Raw genomic sequence first — 25,150 nt, 5'->3', positions numbered from 1 at the left:
TTATTTTATTTTAATATATATATATATATATATATATATATATATATATATATATATATATTCAGAGAGAAAAGGAGAGGGAGAGAGAGATAGAAACATCAATGATGAGAGAGAATCACGATCGGCCGCCTCCTACATGACCCCCACTAGGGATCGAGCCCGTAACCCAGGCATGTGCCCCGACCAGGAATTGAACTATGACCTCCTGGTTCATAGGTTGATGCTCAACTACTGAGTCACAGTGGCCAGGCAGGAAGGGATTTTAAGTCTCTCTGAGCTGCAGTGCACAAGTTAAGGCTCAGAAGAAGTGGTGTTTTTAAATATATATATTTGTAATGATTTCAGAGTGGAAGGGAAAGGGAGAGAGAAATAGAAACATCAATGATGAGAGAAAATCATTGATTGGCTGCCTCCTGTATGACCCCCTCCCACACTAGGGATCGAGCCCACAACCCGGGCATGTGCCTGACTGGGAATTGACCCATGACCTCCTCCTGGTTCATAGGTCAACGTTCAACCACTGAGCTACACTGGCTGGGCAAGAGTGGTTTTTAATTGATAAAAGAATAAACCTCATAGTTTATCATTTGTGTTATTTGCAGGTTCTCCTTGACCCTTAGGAGGAGGTATACCATGTTCATGTTCAGGGGCTGGTAGCATAACCATCCACTTCCCCTGGCCCCCTCTCTCTAACTTTCCTCTGTAAGAATGCATGTCAAGGGAAAATGAAGTTTTGAGTTTGTAATTTCTATTGACACCTACCTTTACACTAATATTTCTGGGGCACCTGTTGAGGTCTCACTGCAGACAGAAAATTGCTCCCTTTTCCTGGGTTGAGGTATGTAAAAAAATGGAGTCAGGAGCAGATGTGAAAGCTGGAAATGCTCATCTTTTTGCTGGGCCTTGGCAGCCACTCCTACCAGTGACACAAAGGACAGGGAGGATGGGGAGGTCCCTGAGATCATTGAAATGGACCCATAACTCAGGAAAGAGATTACAAAACAGTCTCTGGAGGTGGTTTCATGATTACACAGACTTCTAGAAAATCCACCCTGAATGGGGTTCAGAAGTGATGATGAGAGATGAATATTTAGCCTCCCATTTTAAAGGAGCCTTACACCCTGGGCAGGGTGCTGGCTGATTGCACTGTCGTTCAGTCCTCTCAGCAGTGAGAGAGGACTTGATGCGGCAGCCTGCCCTATCAGGCGAATCTGCGCTGTACATCATAGATGAAATTGGCCGTCAGCAGAGGGGTAATGTTGCCTGACATGATAGTTCACTTTGGTCATGAAAAATTGCTGTTCACCCAGATGGCCCAAACCTAAAGGTTAGGGTCTCTGATGGGTTTGTTTATTTTTTTTCTAGCTCTTCTCTTTCTTATAATTTCCGTTCAGATATTTGTAGGCATAACAAAACCCTAAGGAGTATATGCATTCCTGCTGGTATGATTTTTCTGTGGCCTTATGGACCCGAGGAATTGAAAATTTTCTGCTTAATTTTTAGGTTTCATATTTTAATTTCAGTAGGCTGAGATCTGTAATGAGCATCCTTTGCCCCAGGAGTCATTAAAGATGACGTTGCGTGTCCAAGGTTCCAAATTAGAAATCTGATCATGTTCCCCTGATTTGATTTCAAGCTACGGAATCACAGTGTGCGAAGTGATACCATTTCCCCCGGTGGCTGGTGAGTTATGAGTCCATTTCGGTGATCTCAGGGACCTCACACAGCGCGTCTTCTGCATTTCTTGAATTATGATGCTCTCAGGTGTTCGCAGGCGCACTCATGCATCATTGCTTATCCCAGAGGAATCTGGGCACTGTTGGTGGCTGCTAGACCTTAAAATACGGGGACAGTTAGCGCTGGGGATGGGAGGAGCCTGAGCCCCTTCTTGCATGAGTTTAAGTCCCCAGGTGGAGAGCTGGTCCAGGCCCCTGGTAGATGCTGACAACCCGCTGGCTTTGCATGAGTCCTGCCTTTGAATCATGTTTAGCCTCAGGTTGCAGGGCAGGGTGGCAAGCACGGAGTTGGTGAAGTAACGCACCCCATGTCCACCAGCATTGCTGGGTCGAAAGCAGGGGCAACATGAACCTAAAGGAGAAAAGATGGAAAAGATGCTGTTAGTAAGAGTTCACTGTTTTGGGAGGCAGCCTGGTAATTAAGAGCTTGCCAGTTACTGTGTGGCTTGAGCAAATAATCACAGTGCTCTGGGCCAATCTTTTCATCTCTAAAATGGAGATAATGATAACACTTGCCTCATGGGGTGATTGGAGGGTTGATGGAGCCTGGCTATAGTAGGTCCGTAGGAAGTGATAGTTTCTTGCCTTTTTTTTCTTTTCTTTTTAAAATCTAACAAAGCCAGAGGTGACAGCGGTCAGCCTGAGGGCAGGCCGGTGTGGAAGCAGTGGCAGTGAGGGGAGTGGCTGAGTAAAGGCTCAGCTCTGAGCCCATGATGGAGACGGAGGTGGAGAGGTCACGGGCTCTGCCCTCAGAGGAGGGAGTTTGCCCCAGTTTCCTCATCTGTTGCGTGAAAGGCAGACTCTTGCCATGAGATGATGTCTTGTTCCCTGCCAGCTCTATCGCTGTGAGGCCCAGCCGCGGTGGGTGGGGATGGCTACAGTGTCCAGGTGCTGAAGTGGTCCCCACCCACTACCCATGTGATTGAGCAAATTATTTAACCTCCTTATGCCTCAGTTTTCTGAGGTATTAGAATTGGGCTAGCCCTGGCTGGTTTGGCTCAGTGGATAGAGCGTTGGCCTGTGGACTGAAGGGTCCCGGGTTCAATTCCAGTCAAGGGTATGTACCTTGGTTGTGGGCACATCCCCAGTAGGGAGTGTGCAGGAGGCAACTGATCAATGTTTCTCTCTCATCGATGTTTCTAACTCTCTATTCCTCTCCCTTCCTGTCTGTAAAAAATTAATAAAATATATTTAAAAAAATAAATAAATACCAATATGCATTCTACCCTTAAAAAAAAAATTGGGTGAATTAAGCCCTGGCTGGGTAGCTCAGTTGACCAGAGTGTTGTCCTGATAAGCCAAGGTTGCAGGTTCGATTGCCGGTCAGGGCACATACAAGAATCATCCAATGGCCCTGGCTGGTTTTGCTCAGTGGTTTGAGTGTCGGCTCTTGGACTGAAGGGTCATAGGTGTGATTCAGGTCAAGGGCAGGTACCTCGGTTGCAGGCTCGATCCTTGGCCCCAGTCGGGGCATGTCAGGGAGGCAACCAAAAGATGTGTCCCTCTCACATCGATGTTTCTCTCTCTGTCTCTCCACCTCCCTTTCACTCTCTCTAAAAATCAATAGGAAAAATATCCTTGGGTGAGGATTAGCAAAAAAGAAAAAGAAAAAAGAATTAACCAATTAATACATAAATAAGAGGAACAACGAATCGATGTTTCTCTCTCTCTCTCTCTCTCTCAAATCAATCAATCAATAAAAAATAGGGATCATCATTGTATTTGTCTTGCGGGTTGTTGCGAGGGTTAAGTGAGGTTATCTATTAAGGCGGTGAACACAGAGCAGGCACGCTGTAGACACCAAAATATTAGCTAAAAAGCACAGTGGCAGATATGAAAGTAAATTTTACACTGACTGTTTTTTCATTTCCCAGAGAAGAAAGGGCTGATAGGAAGGGTGGTTGAGGAGGTGGAAGGGGATGGGGGTGGTAGTACTATGTGGAAGGCACGGATTTCAAAATGGGAATGTGGGGGTGCCCGTACGGTACCAGTGTGACCTCTCCCAACCCCTACAGAGTTCTGTTCGCCAACAGTTTGCAGCTGCTGGATATTTTTATTACCTCACACTCCTTCTCCCTGATGAGCCCCTCTCAGTGGACTCGGAAACCATATTTCTTCTAACATTCATATTTCAGAACCCCCTTGCCTTTTCCTCCAAACACAGACTAGCATCTACCAAAGTGGACGGGGACTAGCACGTTGAGGCACAGTTTATGAACCATCATTATGTTTGGCTTCCTGGGTTTATTTTTACTTCAAAGACAGTTCCTCTGGCCTCCTTTCCATTTTCTCTCCGTGTGGAAGATGATTTCAGTTCGCACGTCACTGAGCACACTCGCAGGCTGAAGGCTTGCAGGGTAAGGAGTCCGGTGCAAGAAACACCAGGGCATCTTCGAATGGAGGGCCCGCATCTGGAGGCCGACCGCCTGGTTCGAACCCAGGCGCCACTGATTCTTACCGGGTGATCTCTCTCCGGAGAGGGGAGATATTATAATAAATACCTCTTGGAACTAACGCCCTGTGCTTCTCATGGCAGCAGCCACACTCCACAGTAATCGCTTCTTTCCTTACACCCCACCAACTTTGAGGGCAGTGATCAGATCTCATTCTTACTTAGCACCCTCCTTGGTGCCCAGCATATTGTGGGCACTCAGGACATCTTTGCTGAATGAACGAATGGTTACTCCCCTTTGAAATGGTGATCACCAGGTCTCAACGGCACAATTTTCGAGAGTTTTGATCTGGCAGCTGAGCAGTACCACACACAGGTGTGCCCACTGTCAGTGCCTTTTTCTTTATCCCCCTAGTTTTCTCATTAAGTGTTACTACATGGCGTGCCATAATATTGTGTCTGCTAGCAGCTTTCTTGAGAATGAATCTGCCTTGGAAGGATCGAGGAACGTACGCCTTTCTTAATTACTATCATTATTGTATCAGACACTGTGCCACGTCTTTGATATCAGATGAGGGAGAAAGTTGCAAACTTAAAGGAAGAAAAGAGATCTAATTCAGACTTTGATATGAAAGAGGAGTTGACAGCTTTGTGTCGTTGGGGATGGGATTTTCTGAGGGAGGTGCTGGAAGACGACATCCTAGTCTCTTACCGTGGAAGAGGAGCCCGGATGCAGGGCTGAGAGGGAAGAACTTCTGAGACAGCCTCACAACCATAACAGTAAGAGTGATACAGTAATTCTAGGAACATCAGCAAACACTCAGAGCTTCCCTCGTGCCCAGCATCATGGTGCTTTGTTCATTCATGGATTCTGTTACTTGTGTTAGTGCAGCCATTGTGTCAGGCTCACTGAGCTTCTGGAGGCCAGGGACTGCCATACCGTACTTGCGTTGCATTTGGTATTTTGCATTAGTATGACACGCCTGTTTTTAGTAAGAGCCTTGCTTTCCCCAGTGGGGTCTGAGGAACAGCAGCATTAGTCTGTCCTGGGAGCGTGTGAGAAATGCAGCAGCCTAGGTCCCACCCCAGACCTACTGAGTCAGAACCTGCCTTTTAACAAGACCTGCTACATGTTAAAATTGGAGAGGCACTGGACTGGGTTAGATGACTCCTCCGGCTCCTCCTCCCTGACATGCCTGACTGTAGACTCCCTGGACGATGGCCACATGTGACTGTAAGGTGCTTGAGTCTTCAGTAATTCACATTTACATGGGTCACAGCAGCTTCCCTGGGAGCTTTTACCGATGCTGGGCACCTCCACCATATGGATGGCCTGTCCTGGCTCAGGCTTCAGACTCTGCTAAAATCTCTTAAGCAGTAGCTGTAGTCAGCATGCCCCAAACCTTTTAATATAGAAAACCATAAAGACTCCCCCCCACAAGCACTAGAGATAATAAACAAATACAATAAAGTTGCAGGGTACAAAACCAATATACAAAAATCTATTGTGTTTTTATATACTAACAACAAACTATCAGAAAGAGAAATCAGGAAAACAATTCCATTTACAATTGCAACAAAACAATAAAATACGTAGGAATCAACTTAACAAAGGAGGTGAAAGACCTGTACCCTGAAAACTATAAGAAATTGTTGAAAGAAACTGAAGAAGACATACAAAGATACTCTATGCACATGGATTGGAATAATTAACATTGTTAAAATGTCCATATTATCCAAAGCAATCTATTTCTTCAATGCAATCCCTATAAAAATCCCAATGGCATTTTTCACAGAACTTGTGCAAATAATTCTAATATTTGTATAGAACCACAAAAGAACCTGATAAGCCAAAGCAATCCTGAGGGAAAAAAAGAACAAAGCCAGAGGCCTCACATTCCCTGATTTCAAACTATATTACAAAGTTATAGTAATCAAAACAGTATGGTATTGGCAGAAAACCAGACACACAGAGAACAATGTTACAGAATTGAAAGCCCAGACATAAGCCTACACGTATATGGACAACTGACTTACAACAAAGGAGCCAAGAACATGCAATGGAGAAAGAAAAGGCTCTAAAATAAATGGTGTTGGGAAATCTGGAGAGCTACATACAAAAGAATAAAACCAGACCACTATCTTATAGCATATGCAAAATGAATTCAAAGTAGATTAAAGACTTGATTGAATATAAGATCTGAAACCATAAAATACATAGAAGAAAACATAGGCACTAAGCTTTTGGACACCAATCTTAGCGATGTTTTTGTGGATTTGACTTCAATGGTGAGGGAAACAAACAAATGGGACTACATCAAACTAAAAAGCTTCCACACAGTGAAGGGGACCATCAATAACGACAAAAAAAGCAACTAACCAAAGGAGAGAAGACATTTGTAAATGATATTTTGGTAATGGATTAACATCCAAAATATGTTAAAGAACTCATACAACTCAACAACAACAGCAACAACAAACCTCTTCTAAAATTAGGCAACAAAAAAAACAAGTGCTGGAGAGGATGTGGAGAAAAAGGAACCCTTGGATGCTGTTGGTGGGATTGTAAATTGGGGCAGCCACTATGGAGTACTATAGGGATATTCCTCAAAAAATTAAGAATAGAGCTACCATATGATCCATGAATTCCTCTGTTGGGTATTTATTCAAATAAACATCGATTTAAAAAGACATATGCACCCTTATGCTCATCACAGCATTATTTAGAATAGCAAAGATAAGGAAACAGCCTGTGTTTATCAACAGATGAATGGATAAAGAAGATGTGACACACATATACAATGGAATACTAGTGAGCCATAAAGAGATGCAATATTGCCATTTGCAACAACATGGATGGACCTTGAGGGTGTTATGCTAAGTGAAGTAAGTCAGATGGAAAAGGACAAAAGCTGTATGATTTCACTCATCTGCGGAATATTAAAAAAAGTAACAAGTGAACAAACAAATGAAAAGGAAACTCATAGATACAGACAACAGATTGATGGTTACCAAGGGGTATTGGGGCGGGTGAAATGGGTAAAAGGCGTCAGATGTATAGTGATGGACGAAACTAGACCTTTGTTGGTGATCATGCAATAAAGTATACAGATATCAAATTGTATGATTGTACACATGGACCTTATAAAATGTGATTAACCAATGTTACCTCAATTAAAAAAGGAAGAATCTTCCAGCACACTCAACCACTTCCACTTCGCAAATGGAACACTGCTCCTGGGACCTGACTGCCTTGTTGGCAGCGCCCACCAGAGAGCTGAACCGGGGGTCCTGCACCCAGTGCTGCCGAAGCCGGTCTGACCATGTGTTCCAGCCGGAAACTGAGCTGATTGAGGCTTTATTTTCTATAAAGCATTTGGCATTCTGAATTATTAGTCTTGCACATTTAAGTTATTTTAAATATAGGGTACCAATAGTTAGATAGAAAACCACTTCTCTGTTTTTCTGAATAAAAGGTGTGTGCGCTTTCTTACTAAGTTCCGAGTTTCCTTTTTGTAGCCATGGTCACGGCCCTGGAGAACCACACCTCATGCACCTTGACCGGGCAGGGGAAGGCGGCCGAGCCAATTGCCTGCGTGGAGATGTTTGCATACAGAGTTGAGTGTAGAACTTAATTCACGTCACGTTGCCACACAACTTTAATGAATACAGAAAAAAAACACGTCAGGTAATGCATTATTAAAGGCACACACGGCAGAGCTTCCTCGTATACAATTGAGCGTGAACTTATTAGCATTTCAGGTTGATACCACTTTTAGATTTAATTAGATTTCAGGCTTCAATCGATTTAGTAAATGAATTTCTCACTGCTTAAACGGTGTAATATGCCCTCGACAGTAACTTTTCATCACTCTCTTCTCATTCCCTCATGCGCCCAAGCAGATCCCCGCTTCCGTCTTGGGTTCAAAACCAAAGGCTATTCTCCAAAGCTACTGCGCTGTATAAATCTAGTCTCTTTCATGCTTAGAGACACGGGGGCCACGGGGAGGGCTATTTTTTATCCACGTTGTCTAACATGAATACATTTGCCACCAATAAATTTAACTGATGCATAATCATAACAACACTAGCCTCTCTTTTGGTGACCCTTTGGCACTGTGAATCTTTGTACTGTTGTTTTGCCATGAAGTCCACAAACCTCTATTTCCACTATGATGAGAGCATTGGGACTACTCAAATGGTGGGAAATTAAATGTAATGAGTCAAGCCATATTAGTGATTCTCAGGATGAGCTGGAGAGCTGGACCTTGCAAGTGCAGCAATTTAGCGATGTTCCACGTTTGTTTAGAAGTGTGGAGAGAGTGCTTCTCCGAGCCATGGGAGGAGTCTAACCCCTGGTTACTGTTTCCTGCCTGCAGGAACTTAAGTCAGCTGTGGGCCCCTGGGCCACCATGGCCTCATCCATGAAGTGGGGCTCCTGTGTGTTTGTGGGGTTAGGGGAAGTGGTGTGAAAATAGGTCTCTTTCTGATTATGTGTAATAACCATGATCCAGATAAGTAATGCTTATAATACAAAGTGGGAGAAGTGATATTATCTGATGGATGTTTACTTTCTAAATGAACGAGGACCTCAGATGAAAGACAGCTCAGTGAAGGAAGTTTATTTTTTACTCTATTGCACTGTACATCTCCAAACGAATTGCATTTTGAAAGTTCAGTTGGAAAGGGGGTTAAAGACACAGCAACCGAAGTAGGATAGTTTAAGTACCAATCCATGGCTATAATACAAATCTATTTCGATAGTATAGTGATAAACCCATTTTGGCCACAGAGCAAAAGCTGTGTTCAGAATGCTGTGAATTCACAATTCGGGGGGAAAATTTAGTCAAGAAGCAAAGCCCAGAGACAAAATGGCATTGTGGCTGATTTGCAGGTTCATCTCCAAGGACAGGCCTACCTTTTTATTTTTTACTTTTGCTGGACTCCGCATGGGCTAGGTTATATAAGAAGTCTGTGAATTAAAAAGCACATAAAAACAGCCTTCTGATTTTCCACCCTCGCATTATCCATTTAAGGAATGATAACCCTGTTATTAACCCCAGTCCTGATTTCTTCCAAAGGGGAGAATGGAAAGTGCTAGACTGCCATGGAATGCTAGTCCCAGGGCCTTCTGTAAACTGGGGCATTCCCACGGCCTTTCTTTACGATGTTGAAGAGTGCGGTTGTCCCTTATTTAATACAGCCGCCCCCATTCTTACTTTGGGTGATGTTTCCTCAGGATTAGACTCAGATTATGCATTCTGAGCAGGAATACTGCCTAAGAAATGTGTCCTTTATAGGGTCTCACCTCTGTAGGCACACTTGCGTCCACCTGTTCGCATTGGTGATGCTACTATTCATCAACTTGTAGACCGAACACCCTTCAGTGTAGTCTCATTCATTCCTTGTATAGTTACTTTTTTTGCCTTGCAAGTAATCAATTTTCTGTGGGAGGTACTTTAAGAGTATACAAATGCCCTGCTGTTTTTCAAAATTTCTCCCTAGAAATTATGGATGATCCTTGCCTGAGCCAGTCTTTACTATGAAAGTTACAAATTGATGACTTTTCAACTTTGGCACTTACCAGTTGGCATTCTGCTGTAAACAAGAGCCCTCCTTCCACTTGTTTTTCTATTTATTATCTATATGGTTGCAGCACTTTCTGTTTTTCAGCGGTTCATAATTCATTACTGTACTTAATTTTTCAGGGCTCAAATTGTCCCAGTCTTAGCCAGTGGGAGCCTCATCAGGCTGACTTGGTCATGCAGATGGATTGGGGAAGGATACCTCGTATATGGAAACCCTGCCCTGCCAGCCACCCTCTGTGCCCCTGAAGTGCCTGAAAATGAGTTCATGCCTGGCCACACCCCAGTTTCCTTTAATGCTCAAAAAGAGAATTAATTAGAATCTTTAAGATTCTCTTCAGCTTTAAAATTCTCTAGTTCTGAAAACTGAGGTAGGAATTTTATTCTCTTGAATTAGTATTCTCACATATTTGTCCCTCCTATCAACCCTACGATTTCTGTTCTTGTGAATTAGGCACTTTGCATAGGTTATCTTTTAAGATAATTTCTTAGCCCTAACTGGTTTGGCTCAGTGGATAGAGCGTCGGCCTGTGGACTGAAGGGTCCCAGGTTCGGTTCCGGTCAAGGGCATATACCTTGGTTGCGGGCACATCCCCAGTAGGAGGTGTGCAGGAGGCAGCTGATCGATGTTTCTCTCTCATTGATGTTTCTAACTCTCTATCCCCCTCCCTTCCTCTCTGTAAAAAATCATTAAAATATATTTAAGAAAAACCCACAAGATAATTTCTTATTCTTCCAAATTATTCCTAATGGTAGAAGTATTATCAGGGTGTTAATTAATACAGTTGCTAGCTAGATCATAGAGACACAAAGTATTCTCACACTAAGGGAAATGAATCTCTATAGCAGCCTGTTAAAGGGCATATTTCTGAATTCTTCCTAAGATGACATGAATGAATGCTTACCCATAATGAAGCCACTCCAATCAGCCCCTCATTTCTTCTTCACTCATTTTGACAGATTGTTCTGGAGATATTGAAAGTGCCATTCACATTTTTAATAATTAGAGCTTTTATCTAGAGACTGGGTGACCGGATGGTCAGGGTCTACACACAGACCTTCATTTTCGGGAAAGAGCAGTGTTTCCCTATACATCCCACCAGCTTCTGAGGTTGTCAGTTACAGAGGATTTGCCACCAACAATTATATTTCATCCTAACAGTACCCTTTCTGTAGTTTTCATCACTCGAAAGTTAGGACTTCTGCAAACTCGAGAGTCATGGGCGTTCGACTCAGGTATCACTTTCTATCATCCGTCATCTGAGGGCACGCCTTTTGTCCTCCACCTGTTGGCCTCAGTGACACGCAGGGAGGTGTCCCTGCTCCCTGTCACTGAATTCTACACAGGCTGCTAGCCTAAAGGGAAGCTTGATTTGCTGGCTATGTTATAGTTTTGAAAGTGTCTTCGGTTTTCTTCAATAAGGAGGGGAAATCTGCCTCTGAAGAATGTGAAAAGGAGGGGTCATGACCTTTTCAGTCCCTCTCAACCCAAAGCCCTATCATTATTTTAAATAGTTTCCATTGGATAGTTTTTATTCCTATGATGTGCTTGTTCAGGTTTTACTCCTAAGAATTCCAGATCTTGGAGCAGAGGGTGGGAGAAGACAGAAGGGAATGGGGCTGCCATGCCGGGCACCTGTGTGGCTCAGGAATAGCTTGAGAGTCAGCTCAGATGGCAAGGAAGCTGGTCTGTGGACAGAGGGAGGGGCCTGGGATCAAGGGTGAGAACAAAGTAGGTTACAGAACTGTGAGGATTCGGCAAGGGAGGCGATGCCCAGAATTGGGTGATACTTCAAAACAATAAAGAGCAACCAGGAGGGGTTTTTAGCGATGGAAGAGGATCAACACCATTTCCTGTAGGGACACAGAAGAGTTCTTCCCTGGACTTGGAATGCATGCCTCTCCTTAAAGAGGGCTCATCCCATGTCACTTCCAGGTCTCTGTCCTTAGTGGTCTAGAGAGAGCCACTCCCCTGGGAAAGGCGTTACATCACTCACTGTTATTTCAAATCAGCCGCGTGGGCGTATCCGTAGGAGGCACAGTCCTTGAAGATTTTTCCATGTCCTATCTTGGAGCCTCTACTAACCACTGAGATACAGAAGGAAGCGAATAATCTTATGAGCCCATTTTAACAAGAACAGTAACCCTGTTTCAGTCCGCGATGCGTCTGAAACACAGTTTCGAGATCTGGTCACCAGTACCATGGCCCCTTAGTCAATCCAGGTTTGGCACCTGATCTTTGCTCCCTGAAGTCTGATAAAGGGGACTCCCAGGCTCATAGCCTACTCAGGACTTCGAGTTACATTGGGCTGGAATGGACCAAATAGTGTTCTAGATGAGGGAAGAAAAAGTGACTTGTTAAGTCAGGAGGAAACTCCTGGCCTTCAGCATTTTCTAAAGAAAGAAAAGGTACCTCTGAGCATTTCAGCCTCCGCAGGTACTCCTCTGGAAGGAATGACCACAGGTTAAAATGAGTCGTCATGTCTCTACTGATTTCCTGGGGCACCTCCATTTGGAGTTGAAGCGCCCTTCCTAGACTTGGTTCCCGGAGCATTCTCCAGGGGAGAGCCCCATGGACATGAAGATGGAGGCTCTCATATCACCAGAGAATGCCCTGCTCACCTACGGGTCGGTATTCTGGCTGAATCAAACCACCCAGAGGACTTTCCAGGCTTGACATGACCGCGTGTCCTCGGGGAAAACTCCTTAATGAGACTATTAGTCAAAGCGAATGTTCTCACCAAGGGAGTGAAACAGCCACCCTGACCTGATGGTGGATTTTGCTGGAAATCTGAATTGAGGTCCGCGGCATTTAACCTGGGTGTCACGTCTTCATTTCTGTCAAGTGTAGACTCAGTAGTAGGGAGGGTGGAGACTTTATCTGCTAAGAAAGATGTTCCACAGTGGAGATTTTCACTTTCGATTTGGAAAAATGCTTAAAGTATGAAATTACAAAACCAATATTTTCACACCAGAAGATGAAAATAACACGTTGTGAGGAGCATCAGGCAGAAAACAAAACAAGACAAAAACTCCCCAATAAAACAACAAAACCCAGCCAGTATGTGTTTAAGCTTCTTCCTTATGCAGCCATCTCACAGACCTTGTCCAAAGATACCGTTTTTAGGAGGTTAAGTGAAGTCCTTGATTGGAAGAGGGAAGAAATGGGAGGTCCGCCGTGACCTCCATCCCTGCTGGTTCAGGCCTGGCTCAGGCCCCTCTCAGCAAGACCACCGCCATCTCCCACACCTGCCTTTCCACCTCACCCTGCCCCTCCTCACTGCGTCACGGAAGCCAGGTGGGATCTTCCTAGAAGGCAAATCTCTGTCCAGCCATTCCTTTGCTTAAATGGGTTTAATGGCTCCCCAGTGCCCTTAGGATGGACTGTAAACTCCCATGACATATGAGCATTTTCGGAGAGGCAGTATGAAGGCACGCTGACCCCCGTGGGCTCTGAGCCTCACTTCCCGGGTTAGGGTGTCGCCTCAGCCACTTTCCAGCTGAGAACCCTGAGGTGAGTTACTGCCCTCTCTGGGCTTCCGCTGCCCCCCCTGTGAACTGGAGACGGGAGCGATGATACAGTCCTGCCAGGGCGGCTGGGAGGACTAGATGAGGTCTAACACATATTGAACACCCAATAAACATTCACGATTACCATGATTATTTCTGCCCTGCTCTCAGTTGGCCTCTGCCCCTATGCCCTTGCCCTCAGTCATACCCAACTATTTACAGATAACTCCCCCCCCCCCCGTCTCCCCATGAGACTCATTTCCTCTTGTCTCTGCTTCCTTTGCCTGCAGTGTCATCACACACACTCATTCACTCACACACTCTCATCTATCTACATCCTCTATATTCACCAGCTCATCCTTTGGCCAACTCTTCCACAACCTTCAACGCTCAGCCCAGGTCAAGGATCCCTTACTCTGAACAGCCCACCTGGACGTCACTCTCTCACTTCACAGGTTCCCATGCTCCACGTCTTCCTCTGACCCACCACTGATCACACGCTGCAGTAATGGCCTGTTCACTTGTAGGTCTTCCCTCGGCGCTGCTCCCCCTCCCCCCGCCCACAGTGAAAGAGGGATTACAACATGATCATTTCTAGATAGTCACTGCTCACAAATGCTGCATGCATGGGCAGATGGATGGATGGAGGGATGGGTGCATGGATGGATTGATGGATAGATGTTATCAAGGGAATCTGATCTAGTGACAGGAAACTTTCCAAGGCAGCCCATTTGGTTATAATCACAATCACACTAAATCTACCTGAAAATGCAATTACTCCATCATGTTTTCTGACCCATTGCTTGTCCATATTAAACTTACCTGGTTTCCTGTGTCATCCCCTCCAACAGTATGCTTTCCGATCCCCTCATCCTGGTTGGTACCCTCCAAACATTCTCCTCTTTGTCAGGCTCTCTTTGAGTAGGCTCTGAAATTGAGAGTGACCCTCCAGGTGTGGGGTGTAGTGAGCACAGAGATACATAATCAATTCTTTTGCAGCTCTACTAGTGTGGACAAATGCTAGCATTTTTTTTAAATGCCTCACAACACCATGAGTTTGGCAGCCCACTAATGGGATACAACCTCTGAAGGTTGTAAATGGAAATCAAGAGAAGGATTGAGATCCGAATGTGGAACTTTATGTAAATACTGTCTTGCATGTGTCATGATCGGCAGCCATAAGAGCTGTGGATTGGAAACTTGGCTCACTGGTTGTGTGACATGTGCAGGTTCTGGCCCCAGTCCATTGCCTCTTATAACTCTAGCTCCCAAACAGCCAAGGTCAGCCTGGGGAGAAGGACCAGCTCTCCCAGAGCCAGTCAACCTGGAAGAACAGAACAAATCCTGGGACCTACTGTGGGTTCAGGTCTGCGTTCTGCCACGGACATGCTGTGTGGGCCTGACCCCTCCTCTGTCAGAGGGGCTGCTAAACTCCGGGGATATGTAAGTGTGTGGCTCCGTGAGTAAACATGTTCAGTACCATCTTGCCAGGCGCCATGAGCCTCATTTTGATGCACTGTGAGGTTCCACCATCAGGGCTGCCTCAGCCCAGGCACTGTCCTCTAATTTCTGGTGGTTATCGGGCAAGAACGCTGCTGTGGGAGTTAGAATTCACTCTTAAAGATGCTTCCCGAAAGGGACTATAACAGGAAGGCTGAGGCCAGATGGAACCTGTAAGGTCACCCATTCCAGTTTCATCTGATGGTTCAGTCTCCTCTAAACACCCTTTTAGCTCAGGCTTGCACTCATCCTCGATGGGCAGTGCCCTGCCTCGTTAGGACCTTGTGACTTGTTAGCACGTTCCTTATAGGTATACAGCATCAAGCTGAAAGCCACTGCCCATTGCCGCTGTCCATTTGACGTTCAGACAACACAACTTTCATATCACTCACACATGCAAAAGATTTCCCGTTTTCAGTTTTTGGAAGGAGCCAAGAATTATATGCACAGGATTGCTTATGTGTCCAAATAAAGAAATCTGGCTTATGTGTGGGCTGGTAGTGGGAGAGATTGTTTTCTTAAAAGGTGATGGGAATAGTTGTGCTACAGTTTGATAGGTATCTTATTTCAGAGGCGAAACCCCATTTCTGTCTGTTGGTGTTGATCTTATGTATTTCCATGTAAAAGTTGGTGTGTTAAATAACTACTTTTGAGTTATTTTGTCTTCAAACTGCAGTGTACAGTGAAAACTGCCAGAGCAGACAGAGGCGTTGGTGCCTTAGTACCATGTATCATTCAGATGTTGGTTCACTCAACAGGTATTTATTTTTTATTTTTAGAGAGAGAGGAAGGGAGAGGGGGAGAGAGAAACATTTATGTGAGAGTGAAACACCAATTGGGTGCCTCCTGCACATCCCCTGCCAGGGACGGAGCCTGCAACCCCGGCTTGTGCCCTCATCCTCTGGTGCATGGGAGGATGCCCAACCAACTGAGCTACACGTGCCAAGGCAACAGATATTGAGAATTTGCTTGGTGCCCCCAAGGAGTCTGCAGTCCACGAAGGGAGAGAACGTTTGATGTTGATCACTGTGGGAAATCTTGTTGACTTTGCCATTCTTTGCCAGGGGTTATGTGCTGTGCATTGCTGACTTCCCACTACCTGGCACCTTGGAAGCACATGGTAAATATTGGTTAAATGCGTTAGCGGCTGGATCCATGAAGGGAATAAGCACAGTCTTCGGCACTTGGTACGCGGAGCTAGATCCCGACTCCTCAGTTTACTAGCTATGTAGCTGGGGATGAGGACATGTGGCTTTATAAAACAGGAACCCATCTTGCAGGGTTGGTTGTGAGGATTAAAAGAGATAATGTGCCTAGCACAGTGCCTGGTATACAATTCTAAAAAGAAAGAAAGAAAGAAAAGGTTTATTTCGTTCCTAGTCTAGCTCCATCTATCTGTACAGGAAAACGAATGAGTACATATTTCTAGAGACTTCATTGGTTTGCTCGTGTTTAAAGACATGGCCTTTCAGCAGAGCCCCACTCCCGAGCCCCTTGGAAGGAGCCGAAATCAGCTTTACGCTGGTGAAGAGGAAACCTAGGGCCTCACTCGAGGAAGAGAGAAAAGTGCTGGAGGTGGGTGGTGGTGATGGTTGCACAACGATGTGACTGTACTTAAATGCCCCTGAACTGAGTATCTAAAAACGGGAAAGTGGTACATTTTATAGAGGCTTTGTTTCTCTGTTCTCACCTACCGCATGTCTGTGATCTTCAAATAGATGCTTGAGGACATAAAAGAACCTTGCCATTTAAAGATTCGCACGAGGAATCCTGTTTTAATGTCAGTTGTCGCCTGCCATATGGCTGGTGGGCTGAGGTGCTGGGCTGAGGTGCCGGGCAGGCTGGGTGCTCCTGGGACACGCGTAGGGGTGGAGCTGGCCACCAGGGAGAGTCAGACCCCACTCCAGGGTGAGTTCCTGTGTCCAGTGCTCATTGTCCGTAGAGAAGGCATTAACTCGGGCTTCACTCAGGCAGATCACTAACCCAGGAGGCCAGTCTGGTGGGGAGGGGGACCATACAATCATTGCTCTTTATAGAGACTCAGGAAATTTAGTGGCTGAAAGCCTTCCCCCCTGCCCTCCCCCTTGGCTTACTGGATGCCTGGTGTGAGGTCCAGCTCAATGGGAGACACACCAGCAGGTACGGGGAGCTGCTCTATTCCCACCCTCCTCGGCTGAGCCAGATGGGGACTAGGTTGCTCTCCCTGGTGGAAAGCTGCAGGGACTTGGCTGCGAGGAGCAGGGAGACCACAGCGGAGCCTTCCCCGCGCCTGTGCTCCCCTTTGGCCAGTGTGGTGTCAAGTATATTTAAATATATTTGATTGATTTTTGAGAGAATGAACATTTAAGACAACTAGTGTTCCAAAAGGACTCACCTGTTGGAAAAATGGAAGGTACCTGGGCCCTCCACACCCAGGGCCTTAATTCCTAGAGAGAGCTGAGACTTGCGGACACGTTTGCCACCAGAGAGCAGTGGTTCTGCATCAGCGTTGCCTGGGGGACGCGTTCAGGTTCATCGCTGGGGCTGAGGCGGGGCCTGGGGGTCTGCATGTGCAGCAGGTTCCGCGATGCTGCTGGCTGCTCCAGAGGCCGAACTTCGAGAACAGCCATCACAGAGTAGTCCTTTTATCCCCCGTGCTCTGAATGTAATTTACGTCTGTTTGTTTTTTGCCACGTTCCCCATTTCCGTCAACATCTTCCACTGATATGCTTGTCTGTGTCTCCTTTGAACAGGTATTTTGACGTTGGCCTCCATGATTTCTTAATCAGGTAAGCCAGGAGTTTCTATTTTCGGTATCACTGAGGAGCATGCCTGTCAGGGCGGGCCGACAGGAAAATGAAATCCCCGCTCAGTATCTCGATCAATGCGGGCAGCGGTCCACTTGTCACGGAAACACCACGCGCACCCTGTGTTTCCGCGCTTTCCCAGGATCACACGGGATTAGCCTTCACAGACAAGCGAAAGGAAGTTCATGGTTAGAGGGGTTTGCATCTGAAGTGACAGTTACACGAGAGTTTGAACAAGCTTGATTCCACCCACTGGGCACCTGGAAAGACAGACAGAAGAGCACCAGCTTGTATTCACGTATCAAACAGCCCCCTTCGCCAGTTTCCCCACTGAGTTTAAGCTTTTTAAATGGAATCTACTGGTTGTTTTACAGTCGTAAGTAATTGAAAGATTACAGATGGCAGTTTATATCCTAGTTTATTTGGTGATTTTTACCAGAGTTGGCTTATGGAGCATATTAATTCCAAGTAGCTGTTAAATCAAACAGAGGTTAAATGGAAATATACCAGAATATTAATAATGTGGGTAAGAATATGCCTGAGATTTTTTTTTCTGCTTTCAACTTTGGTGTATTTTCCAGATTTTTTTTTTTTTTAATATTGAGCATGTATTCATCTAACGGAGGTGAAAATTATCATTAAAATGCCTGTCAAAAATATATGTGGGAAGCAATAATGGTTGTGGAAGGAGTGTAAGCTGAAGATTAGAAGGAAACCAGAAATCATGTCGAGTGATGAGCTTTCTGCAAACGTGTGACTCTAAATGCGAATTAATTCTGACTGAGAGTCTGCTCTTAAATAGTCTGCGAACCCCGTGTGACTCCTGGGAAGGGTGGGTCAGTTCTCCGCCTGCGTGACCATCTCCCTGTGATGAGATGCTCTCTCGGGGAAGTGGACATAATCGGCATTGCCTTTATCCTAAATCAGCTGCATCGCCTCTGTGCTGGATTACATATGGCGGTGTTCCCCGTAAGGCCATAGCACCGCGTCCAGGGCCTTGTCCTGGGCTGCGCCTTGAAATCCCTCCCATGCACCCCAGACCCGAGGACGATGGACTGTCCTGGCTTTCTCCAGGACGTTGCACACAGTGTATGTACCGCTCCCTGTGACACATCAGGGGTGTAGGAGATGCATTCCAGCAGGAGGGATAGAGGACTGGGGTGGGCATGGGAATTCCATATGGAAAGTGATGAGGACAAGCTGTCTGGGTGTGTGCTGCAGGGAGCAGGCTGGATTTCCGAGTTTGTGTCTTTGGTGCTCTGAGTCTGTCCGACTGCCGTGCTACTGTTCTCATCAGTCCTTGTCGAGGATGCAAGCTTGTACTTTCCTTAGGTTCTCTGGTCCCTTTCTCGAGGGCAGGGAACATGTCCTAACCACCTCTCTATGATGGCACGGTGTATGTAGTGCCAACTTAACAGACGTCTGTGGTGGGGTGAATGAATGAAACGGGGCAAAAAGGACAAGGAGGGTGAGGCTTAATAAGAAGCTGTCTAGTCATTTATCCAACAAATAATTGAGCCTACCTAGACGTGCCGCTCCCTTGGGCATATCCTGGAATACCGTCCTGAGAGAAACGGACGTTCGATCTAGAGCTTTCCCTGCGCCTGCCCTTTCCAGGCTGTGGCGTGTGACTGGAAGTGGGGAGGCGGCGTGGTCTGTGGTCTCCCCCTGGACCCTCCTTCCTTTCCTCCTGGGCTCCAGCCCTGTCTTGTCGGGTGGGGAGGAGGGAGGAGCGGTTAAGTCCCGGTGATAAACGGGTGCTGGGATCTTCTCGCCCTTCTTCGTGGGTGCTGGTGAGATGCTCTAGCGAGTCCCCTTCATCTGCGTTCCGTGAACCAAGCAGGGGGAGAGGGAGGCTTCTTCGGCCCTGCCGCCTCTCGGCAGTCCCCCCCCCACCCCCCCCCCCCCCCGGTCTGGTAGGCAGAGCAGATAGCATGTTCCTGGTGCATCCAGCTGGGGAGTGAGAGGTCGGTCTCCCCTTCCTGCAGCCACGCCCAGTCTCTGTGACCAGGTCTCTCATCCTCCCTCCCATGGAAACCGGACACAATGGGTCCAAGGCCGCCTGTCACTACGTGAGCCAAAGTAAGCAGAGACGGGGTTGAATAACATATGAGCGTTTATTCCAATAATGCCGGCAGGATGGGGACCCTGGAAATTCTGCTCGCACCCCCCTTGCCAGTTGGCTGGTTATATACACACGAGGGAGAAGAGAGCTACGCTCACTGCAAGTGTAACAGGGAAAGGAGAGGGGCGGGTCTGTGGTCCGGCCGCTGGATGCATCTACCCACAGGGACGTGTCCGAGGCCACGAAACGCAGTGATGCCTTCGCTGCTTTAAATCGGGATCTTTAAAAGGGTTCTGTAATCCTGCCAACGAAGCTACAGGATAAGCAAGGCTGAGAGAGTTTCTGTGGCTTTGGTATCCCTGACTTTCTCTAATAAGGAAATTAAGAGTTTGCTCATTTGGTTTCAGGAAATTTTGTGAAATTTCTGAGAAATCAACCCTGACTCTAAGAGCAAAAGAAGGCTTAGTTTCCATGCGGAATGCTGGTTCCTAACGTCGCTGTGGGAGGTGGGGTTGGGGAAGAGACTGGGGAGAAGGCGATGGGGACATTGTAGCTGCCTGTCAGCCCCATAGGGACCGCGGGGCCTTGGCAATGCCAGCCTTTGGCGGAAAGCCGAAGCAGGTCTCCCCACACCTGCTGGGGCCTTCATTAGTTGCATGCTCTCCGAGGTGTTTCTCTCCTACATACCACTGAGCAGGCACCTGCGGGCAACCGACTTCCTCCCGGCCCTGCCGGCTCACGCGCAGCCTAATGATTCTTCCTGCAGGCTTCATGCCGGGCCACCGCCCTGGTGCCCTGCTGGGTCCGTGTGCTCCTGTCACATTTATCTCGGATGTCTGCGGGCATGGGGTGATGATTACTCACACCACACAGAGCAGAGATAGATGCATTTTCCCCACAGGGTTTTGTAGTTTATTTGTTTGTTTAATTTCATGCTCTTTTTATAAAACATCCCTCCCACCCCCCACTCAGCAAATCTCCTACATCTCCTACTTCCTGTGTATCTAAGCGATGATGGAATTCCTAGAGGAAGCCCAGATAGAGGGGGTCTACATTTCCTGATCCCAAGCATCCTGAGATCCTCACAGAAGCACGCCCACTGTGACTGACTTCCCAGCCACCTGCAAGGGCTGTCTGGACGGGGTGAACCCCTCTTTGCTTTCTCTCCGAGGACGTGCTCTCCGCGGGATGCACTTTTGGAAGTCACTCTCTGGAAGAGGCTTGGCATTGCATCACGTGTCCTTAACTAGTCTTCCTGACCAGCCGCCGGCTTTTGTGCGGTTGCCCAGATCTGTTGGGGCGCCACAGGAGGGCACAGAGGCCTCTGGGGGCAGAACCAGTGGAAAGATGCCCTCCTAGCCCGGAGGAGGCCTGCGGCTGGGCCTAGGGCTCTGGGTTCCAGGACTCGGCCTCAGACGCCGGCACCTCTGCCACCTGTCGTGCCTGTGCCTGTGCCAGTCTCACTTTCTTATCTGCCAGGGAAGACGGACTGAATCCAGGGTTTCACCAGGACTGCGTGAGATGAGCCATGAGAGAGAATTCGGGACCATGGTAACGTACTGTAAGGTCAATCACCAGCCTGTTGCTCTAATCCTGTCGGGCGAGGGGCTGGGCAGCATGATGACTTCTTCATGCTCTTTCCTAAGGTGGAAAAAACATAGCCTGTTTCCAAGGAGTAGTAGAAATGTAGCAGGTAGTAGAAATTTTAATAGGCGTATAAAAATAATCTTTCTTTCATAGCTGATGATTCGCTGGACATTGGCTGGAATCCCTGAGGTTGGGGGAGGGATCGTGGAAGGAAGGCCGGTCACTGATGTACAGATAGCTATATCCACACATCAGATTTAGGCGTGGACTGGCCTTTTATCACAGAAGCCACTTAGAGGGATGCTCTTGCTGTGTGTGTGTGTGTGTGTGTGTGTGTGTGTGTCTGTCCCTCCTTGTGCTGTATCTGCATGGGAAATATAGCAAAGGTTTTGGCTGAAAATTATGTGGGGGTAGGCGGGAATCCCTAGATATATAGCATACCCATGGGTGTATTTCCGAGAGTTAAAACGCAGGCAAAATATACAGTGTTCCAGATGAAACCAGACCAGCAGCAATAAGGCGTCGTTGCTAGCTGGTTTCAGTAGTGACCAGGCCACTGAAAAGAAAAACACTGTGGAATCTGAAAGCCAACAGCCTGACGCCCTCCGTTCTGAGCCTCGGAGCCTGGAAGAGCAGTGTGGGGGTGCACGGGGCGATTCCAGCCGGGGCAGGTCCCTCACTCACACAGCCGCTCAGAGGGGCAGGGAGCAGATACCTGTCCATCAGCCACTGCCTGCTCCTGGCCCTCTGACTGCCGAGGACTAACTGCCATAAAGTTGTGGAATTCCTGGGACAAATGTTTTCTTTTAAATTGGGGATTATGCTTTTAGAGCTTTAGTAAGCTCATCTGTACAGCCTCTGCTATAAACTATGTAAATGACTGGAAGACATTTGCTGAAATGAAGACATTTCAGCCCACAGACCCTCCCCATCCCACTCACCAGCCCGGAGCCTCGGACCCCTGGTGCTGCCTGGTGGGTGGCTCACAGCCACTGCTGGGGTTTTGAGATGAGTTTCACAGCAGCTCTTCGAAGCGCTTGGCACACTGATAAGAAAGACTGTGTCCAGTTCTCTCCAGTTTCCAACGGGGAGAGCCAGCTGTCTGCCGTTTCCACCCCAGCGTGGCCGTCCCAGTCATGCTGGCTCGGCGCCACGTTACTGCCGGTGGACTGGGCTTTGCAGCCTCCCCTGTTAGTGACTGTGTCCCTCCCATTAGTGACTGTGTCCCTCCCATTAGTGACTGTGTCCCTCCCATTCGTGATAGGGTCCCTCCCATTAGTGACTGTGTCCCTCCCATTAGTGACTGGGTCCCTCCCATTAGTGACTGTGTCCCTCCCATTAGTGACTGTGTCCCTCCCATTAGTGACTGGGTCCCTCCCATTAGTGACTGGGTCCCTCCCATTCGTGACTGGGTCCCTCCCATTAGTGACTGGGTCCCGCCCGTGCTGCGTCACGTCGTGGGAAGACCAAAGGGGGCAGAAGCCTTTCCTTCCCGTTTGAGCTGGAAAAGGACCTGTGTGTCCCAATGAACAGAAAGCTAGTGATGTCACTGGGCATTCAGATAACGGATGTGGGGCTGATATGGGTGATGGGGAGAATAGCCAAGGCACCTGTCATATAACCCCCCAGGGGCTAGTGTTTGAGGGGGGGCATTTGGGAGAAGGTGGGGTTTCTCCAGCTTGGGGCTACTCACATGTGGGACCAGCTAATTGTTGGGGGGCTGCCCTTTGCCCGGCGGGTGGTTAGCAGCATCTCTGGCCTCTGCTCATTAAATGCCAGTAGTACCCTCAGTGGTGACACCAGAAATGCCAGCAGAAAGTGCAGGTGTCCCCGGCGGGCGGGGTGGGTGGAGGAGATCTGCTCCTGGTCGAGAACCACCTGCTGAAAAAGAAATACCACGTCTGGCTTTGAACTGTAGCTGAAAGAGGATGCGGAAAAGGTGGCCTCAAGTTTAAAATGACGTCTGTCCGTGGCCTCTGATACAGCCTCCCCGGTTGCCTATAATCATGTCTAAAAAAAACTGAAGAAGATGAGCACAAGAAAACCCGGAAAGTAAGCCTGGGACTCTGCCTGTCATCAGGCCCCATGAGAAATTTCTTTTAACACGGCCCTTGGAACTGGCCCGAAAAAGGAAGTCGGTGGCCCACGGATGCTGGCCGTGCCCTCATGTCTGTCCCAGCAGTTCAGAAAGGCAGGTTCTGTTCTCACCAGAAAAGTGGGCTGCCCTCCCCGCAAACATAGTAGTTGGCTTTGTCCCAGTGCAACTGTTGCATTCCCTCTCCCTCCCTTCTTTCTGCCCCGCTGTGGAGACTCCAGTAGCAACACGATAAGTGGACAGGATGCAGGGCGGTGGGGCTGGCCTGTCGGCGGGGTGTACCCGTCCTCCATCCTCCACAATCACTGCTGGAGGTGACAGGGCAGACACAAAGGGCCCTGCCAACACGTCGGGAATTGCCACTTTAATGCGTCATGCTGGCGAATGGGGCCGAGGAGCAAGGAAGTGGGGTAGGCCCCCTCCCTCCAGGAAAGGAGACCGTGAGAAACGGGGGTGGGACTGTGCTGGCACCTGGTCTGTTCTTCACGTGAGTCGCCTGAGAGGAAGATTGGACCACTAAGAAGGCAGAGAACACAGTGAAAGGCAACGAACGTCCTCTTTTTTTGAGAAACTACAGTCATTTGAAGTCCTCGTTATTTATTTTACAAAGAGCTGTGCGGTGGTTCTGTAATTTTTTTGGGGGGGGCGGATTTTGTATTGTTTTTTGTAGTGATATTGTAAAATTTTGTAGCGGTACTATAAAATCTTTAAATGATTTGCTCTTTTTTTAATTAAGATTTTTCTTTAAGTGGGTGTATATGTTTTGTATTCTTCTTTTTTCTCCATATAGACTTTGATGAGAATGGATTCATTATATGCCACAATTTGCTCTTATTGTACATCATGTAAATGAGTTATTTCTATCCCTGAAATATGATGTCCAGTATTAATATAAACAGTAAAAGAAATATATTCTTTTTTGATAGATATCAAGTTGTTGATAGATACTATATTTTACCTCACTTAAAGATTTATGTAGAGAAAAAAATAATATGTAATCGTTGAAAAAAATCCATTATAAAGTACAGGGCATATCACCCCAAGTCTCAGAGAAGAGCACCCCTGTGAAGTGAGTTAGTGTAAAAGGAGGAGAAATACTTTAAAAATGCTTTACTCTCCGCAGTATGAGATAAAATGTGGCATAACAGAAATAGGAATGACAAGCCATCGTAGAAGATAAAAAAAGGGAAGAATATGGAGTGAGGTGAAATAAGAAGGAATTACAGGAAAGTAAGGATGCAGGCACACAATTAAGATCCGCTTTGGAGAGGGTGCAGATGGGAATCGGCCCTCAGAACATGGACGCGTGCGTGGAAGGCAGCCTGGAGATGCTTTCCAGAGTGTGGAGAAAAGAAAGGGGAGAATCTGATGAGAGAAAACAGCAGCTCTGAGGAATGACTGTGGGACGGTTGAAGTTCCTGAAGATGAAACCAGAATCAGGAGAGCAGAAGCAATTGTAACAATAAAGAAAAATGGCCTGGGCTTGAAAGGGCTGACCATACTACAGACACAATACACAGGAAAGGAGCCGTGTGAAGGCACAAGCGCCATAATTTTGAGATTTCTGAACAAAGGAAGATGCTGTACAAGAATCCAAGCAGAAGACAGGTGATGGATAAGGAGCAAAACGATGTCAAACGTCAGCTTGGAGACCCTTCGCGGCAGACACAGTGAAACGACGCCGACTGAGTGCTGAGAGGAACAGATGGTGGCTCAGCAATATCGCGTCCAGTGGAAGGAAGTGTGTTAATGCATGAAGGCAACAGGAGGACTGCTCTCAGAACGCTCTAGGGTGTCGGCTATGGTCAAGCCTCTTCTCCTGGGCTCCCTCCCCCTGAAGGGGTCCCTGAGCCCTGGGCCTCCAGCTAACCTCACTGGGCCAGGAGTGGACACA

At 47.2% G+C, this 25,150-nt stretch overlaps 1 protein-coding gene across 1 annotated transcript in view; it reads left to right on the top strand.

Annotated features, from left to right (window-relative positions):
• The window catches only part of HHAT (hedgehog acyltransferase), a 159,892-nt gene that overhangs the window by 53,279 nt on the left and 81,463 nt on the right, over positions 1-25,150 (top strand). The window contains exon 8 of the mRNA XM_081111940.1: positions 17,456-17,491. Coding sequence (XP_080968066.1) covers positions 17,456-17,491 — 36 coding nt within the window. The remainder of the gene's footprint in view (positions 1-17,455; positions 17,492-25,150) is intronic.

This window comes from Myotis nattereri (assembly GCF_964212035.1).
Source record: "Myotis nattereri genome assembly, chromosome: 18".
Lineage (NCBI taxonomy): Eukaryota > Metazoa > Chordata > Mammalia > Chiroptera > Vespertilionidae > Myotis > Myotis nattereri.
Note: the sequence above shows the minus strand (reverse complement) of the source record. Positions and strands in the feature narration are given on the sequence as shown.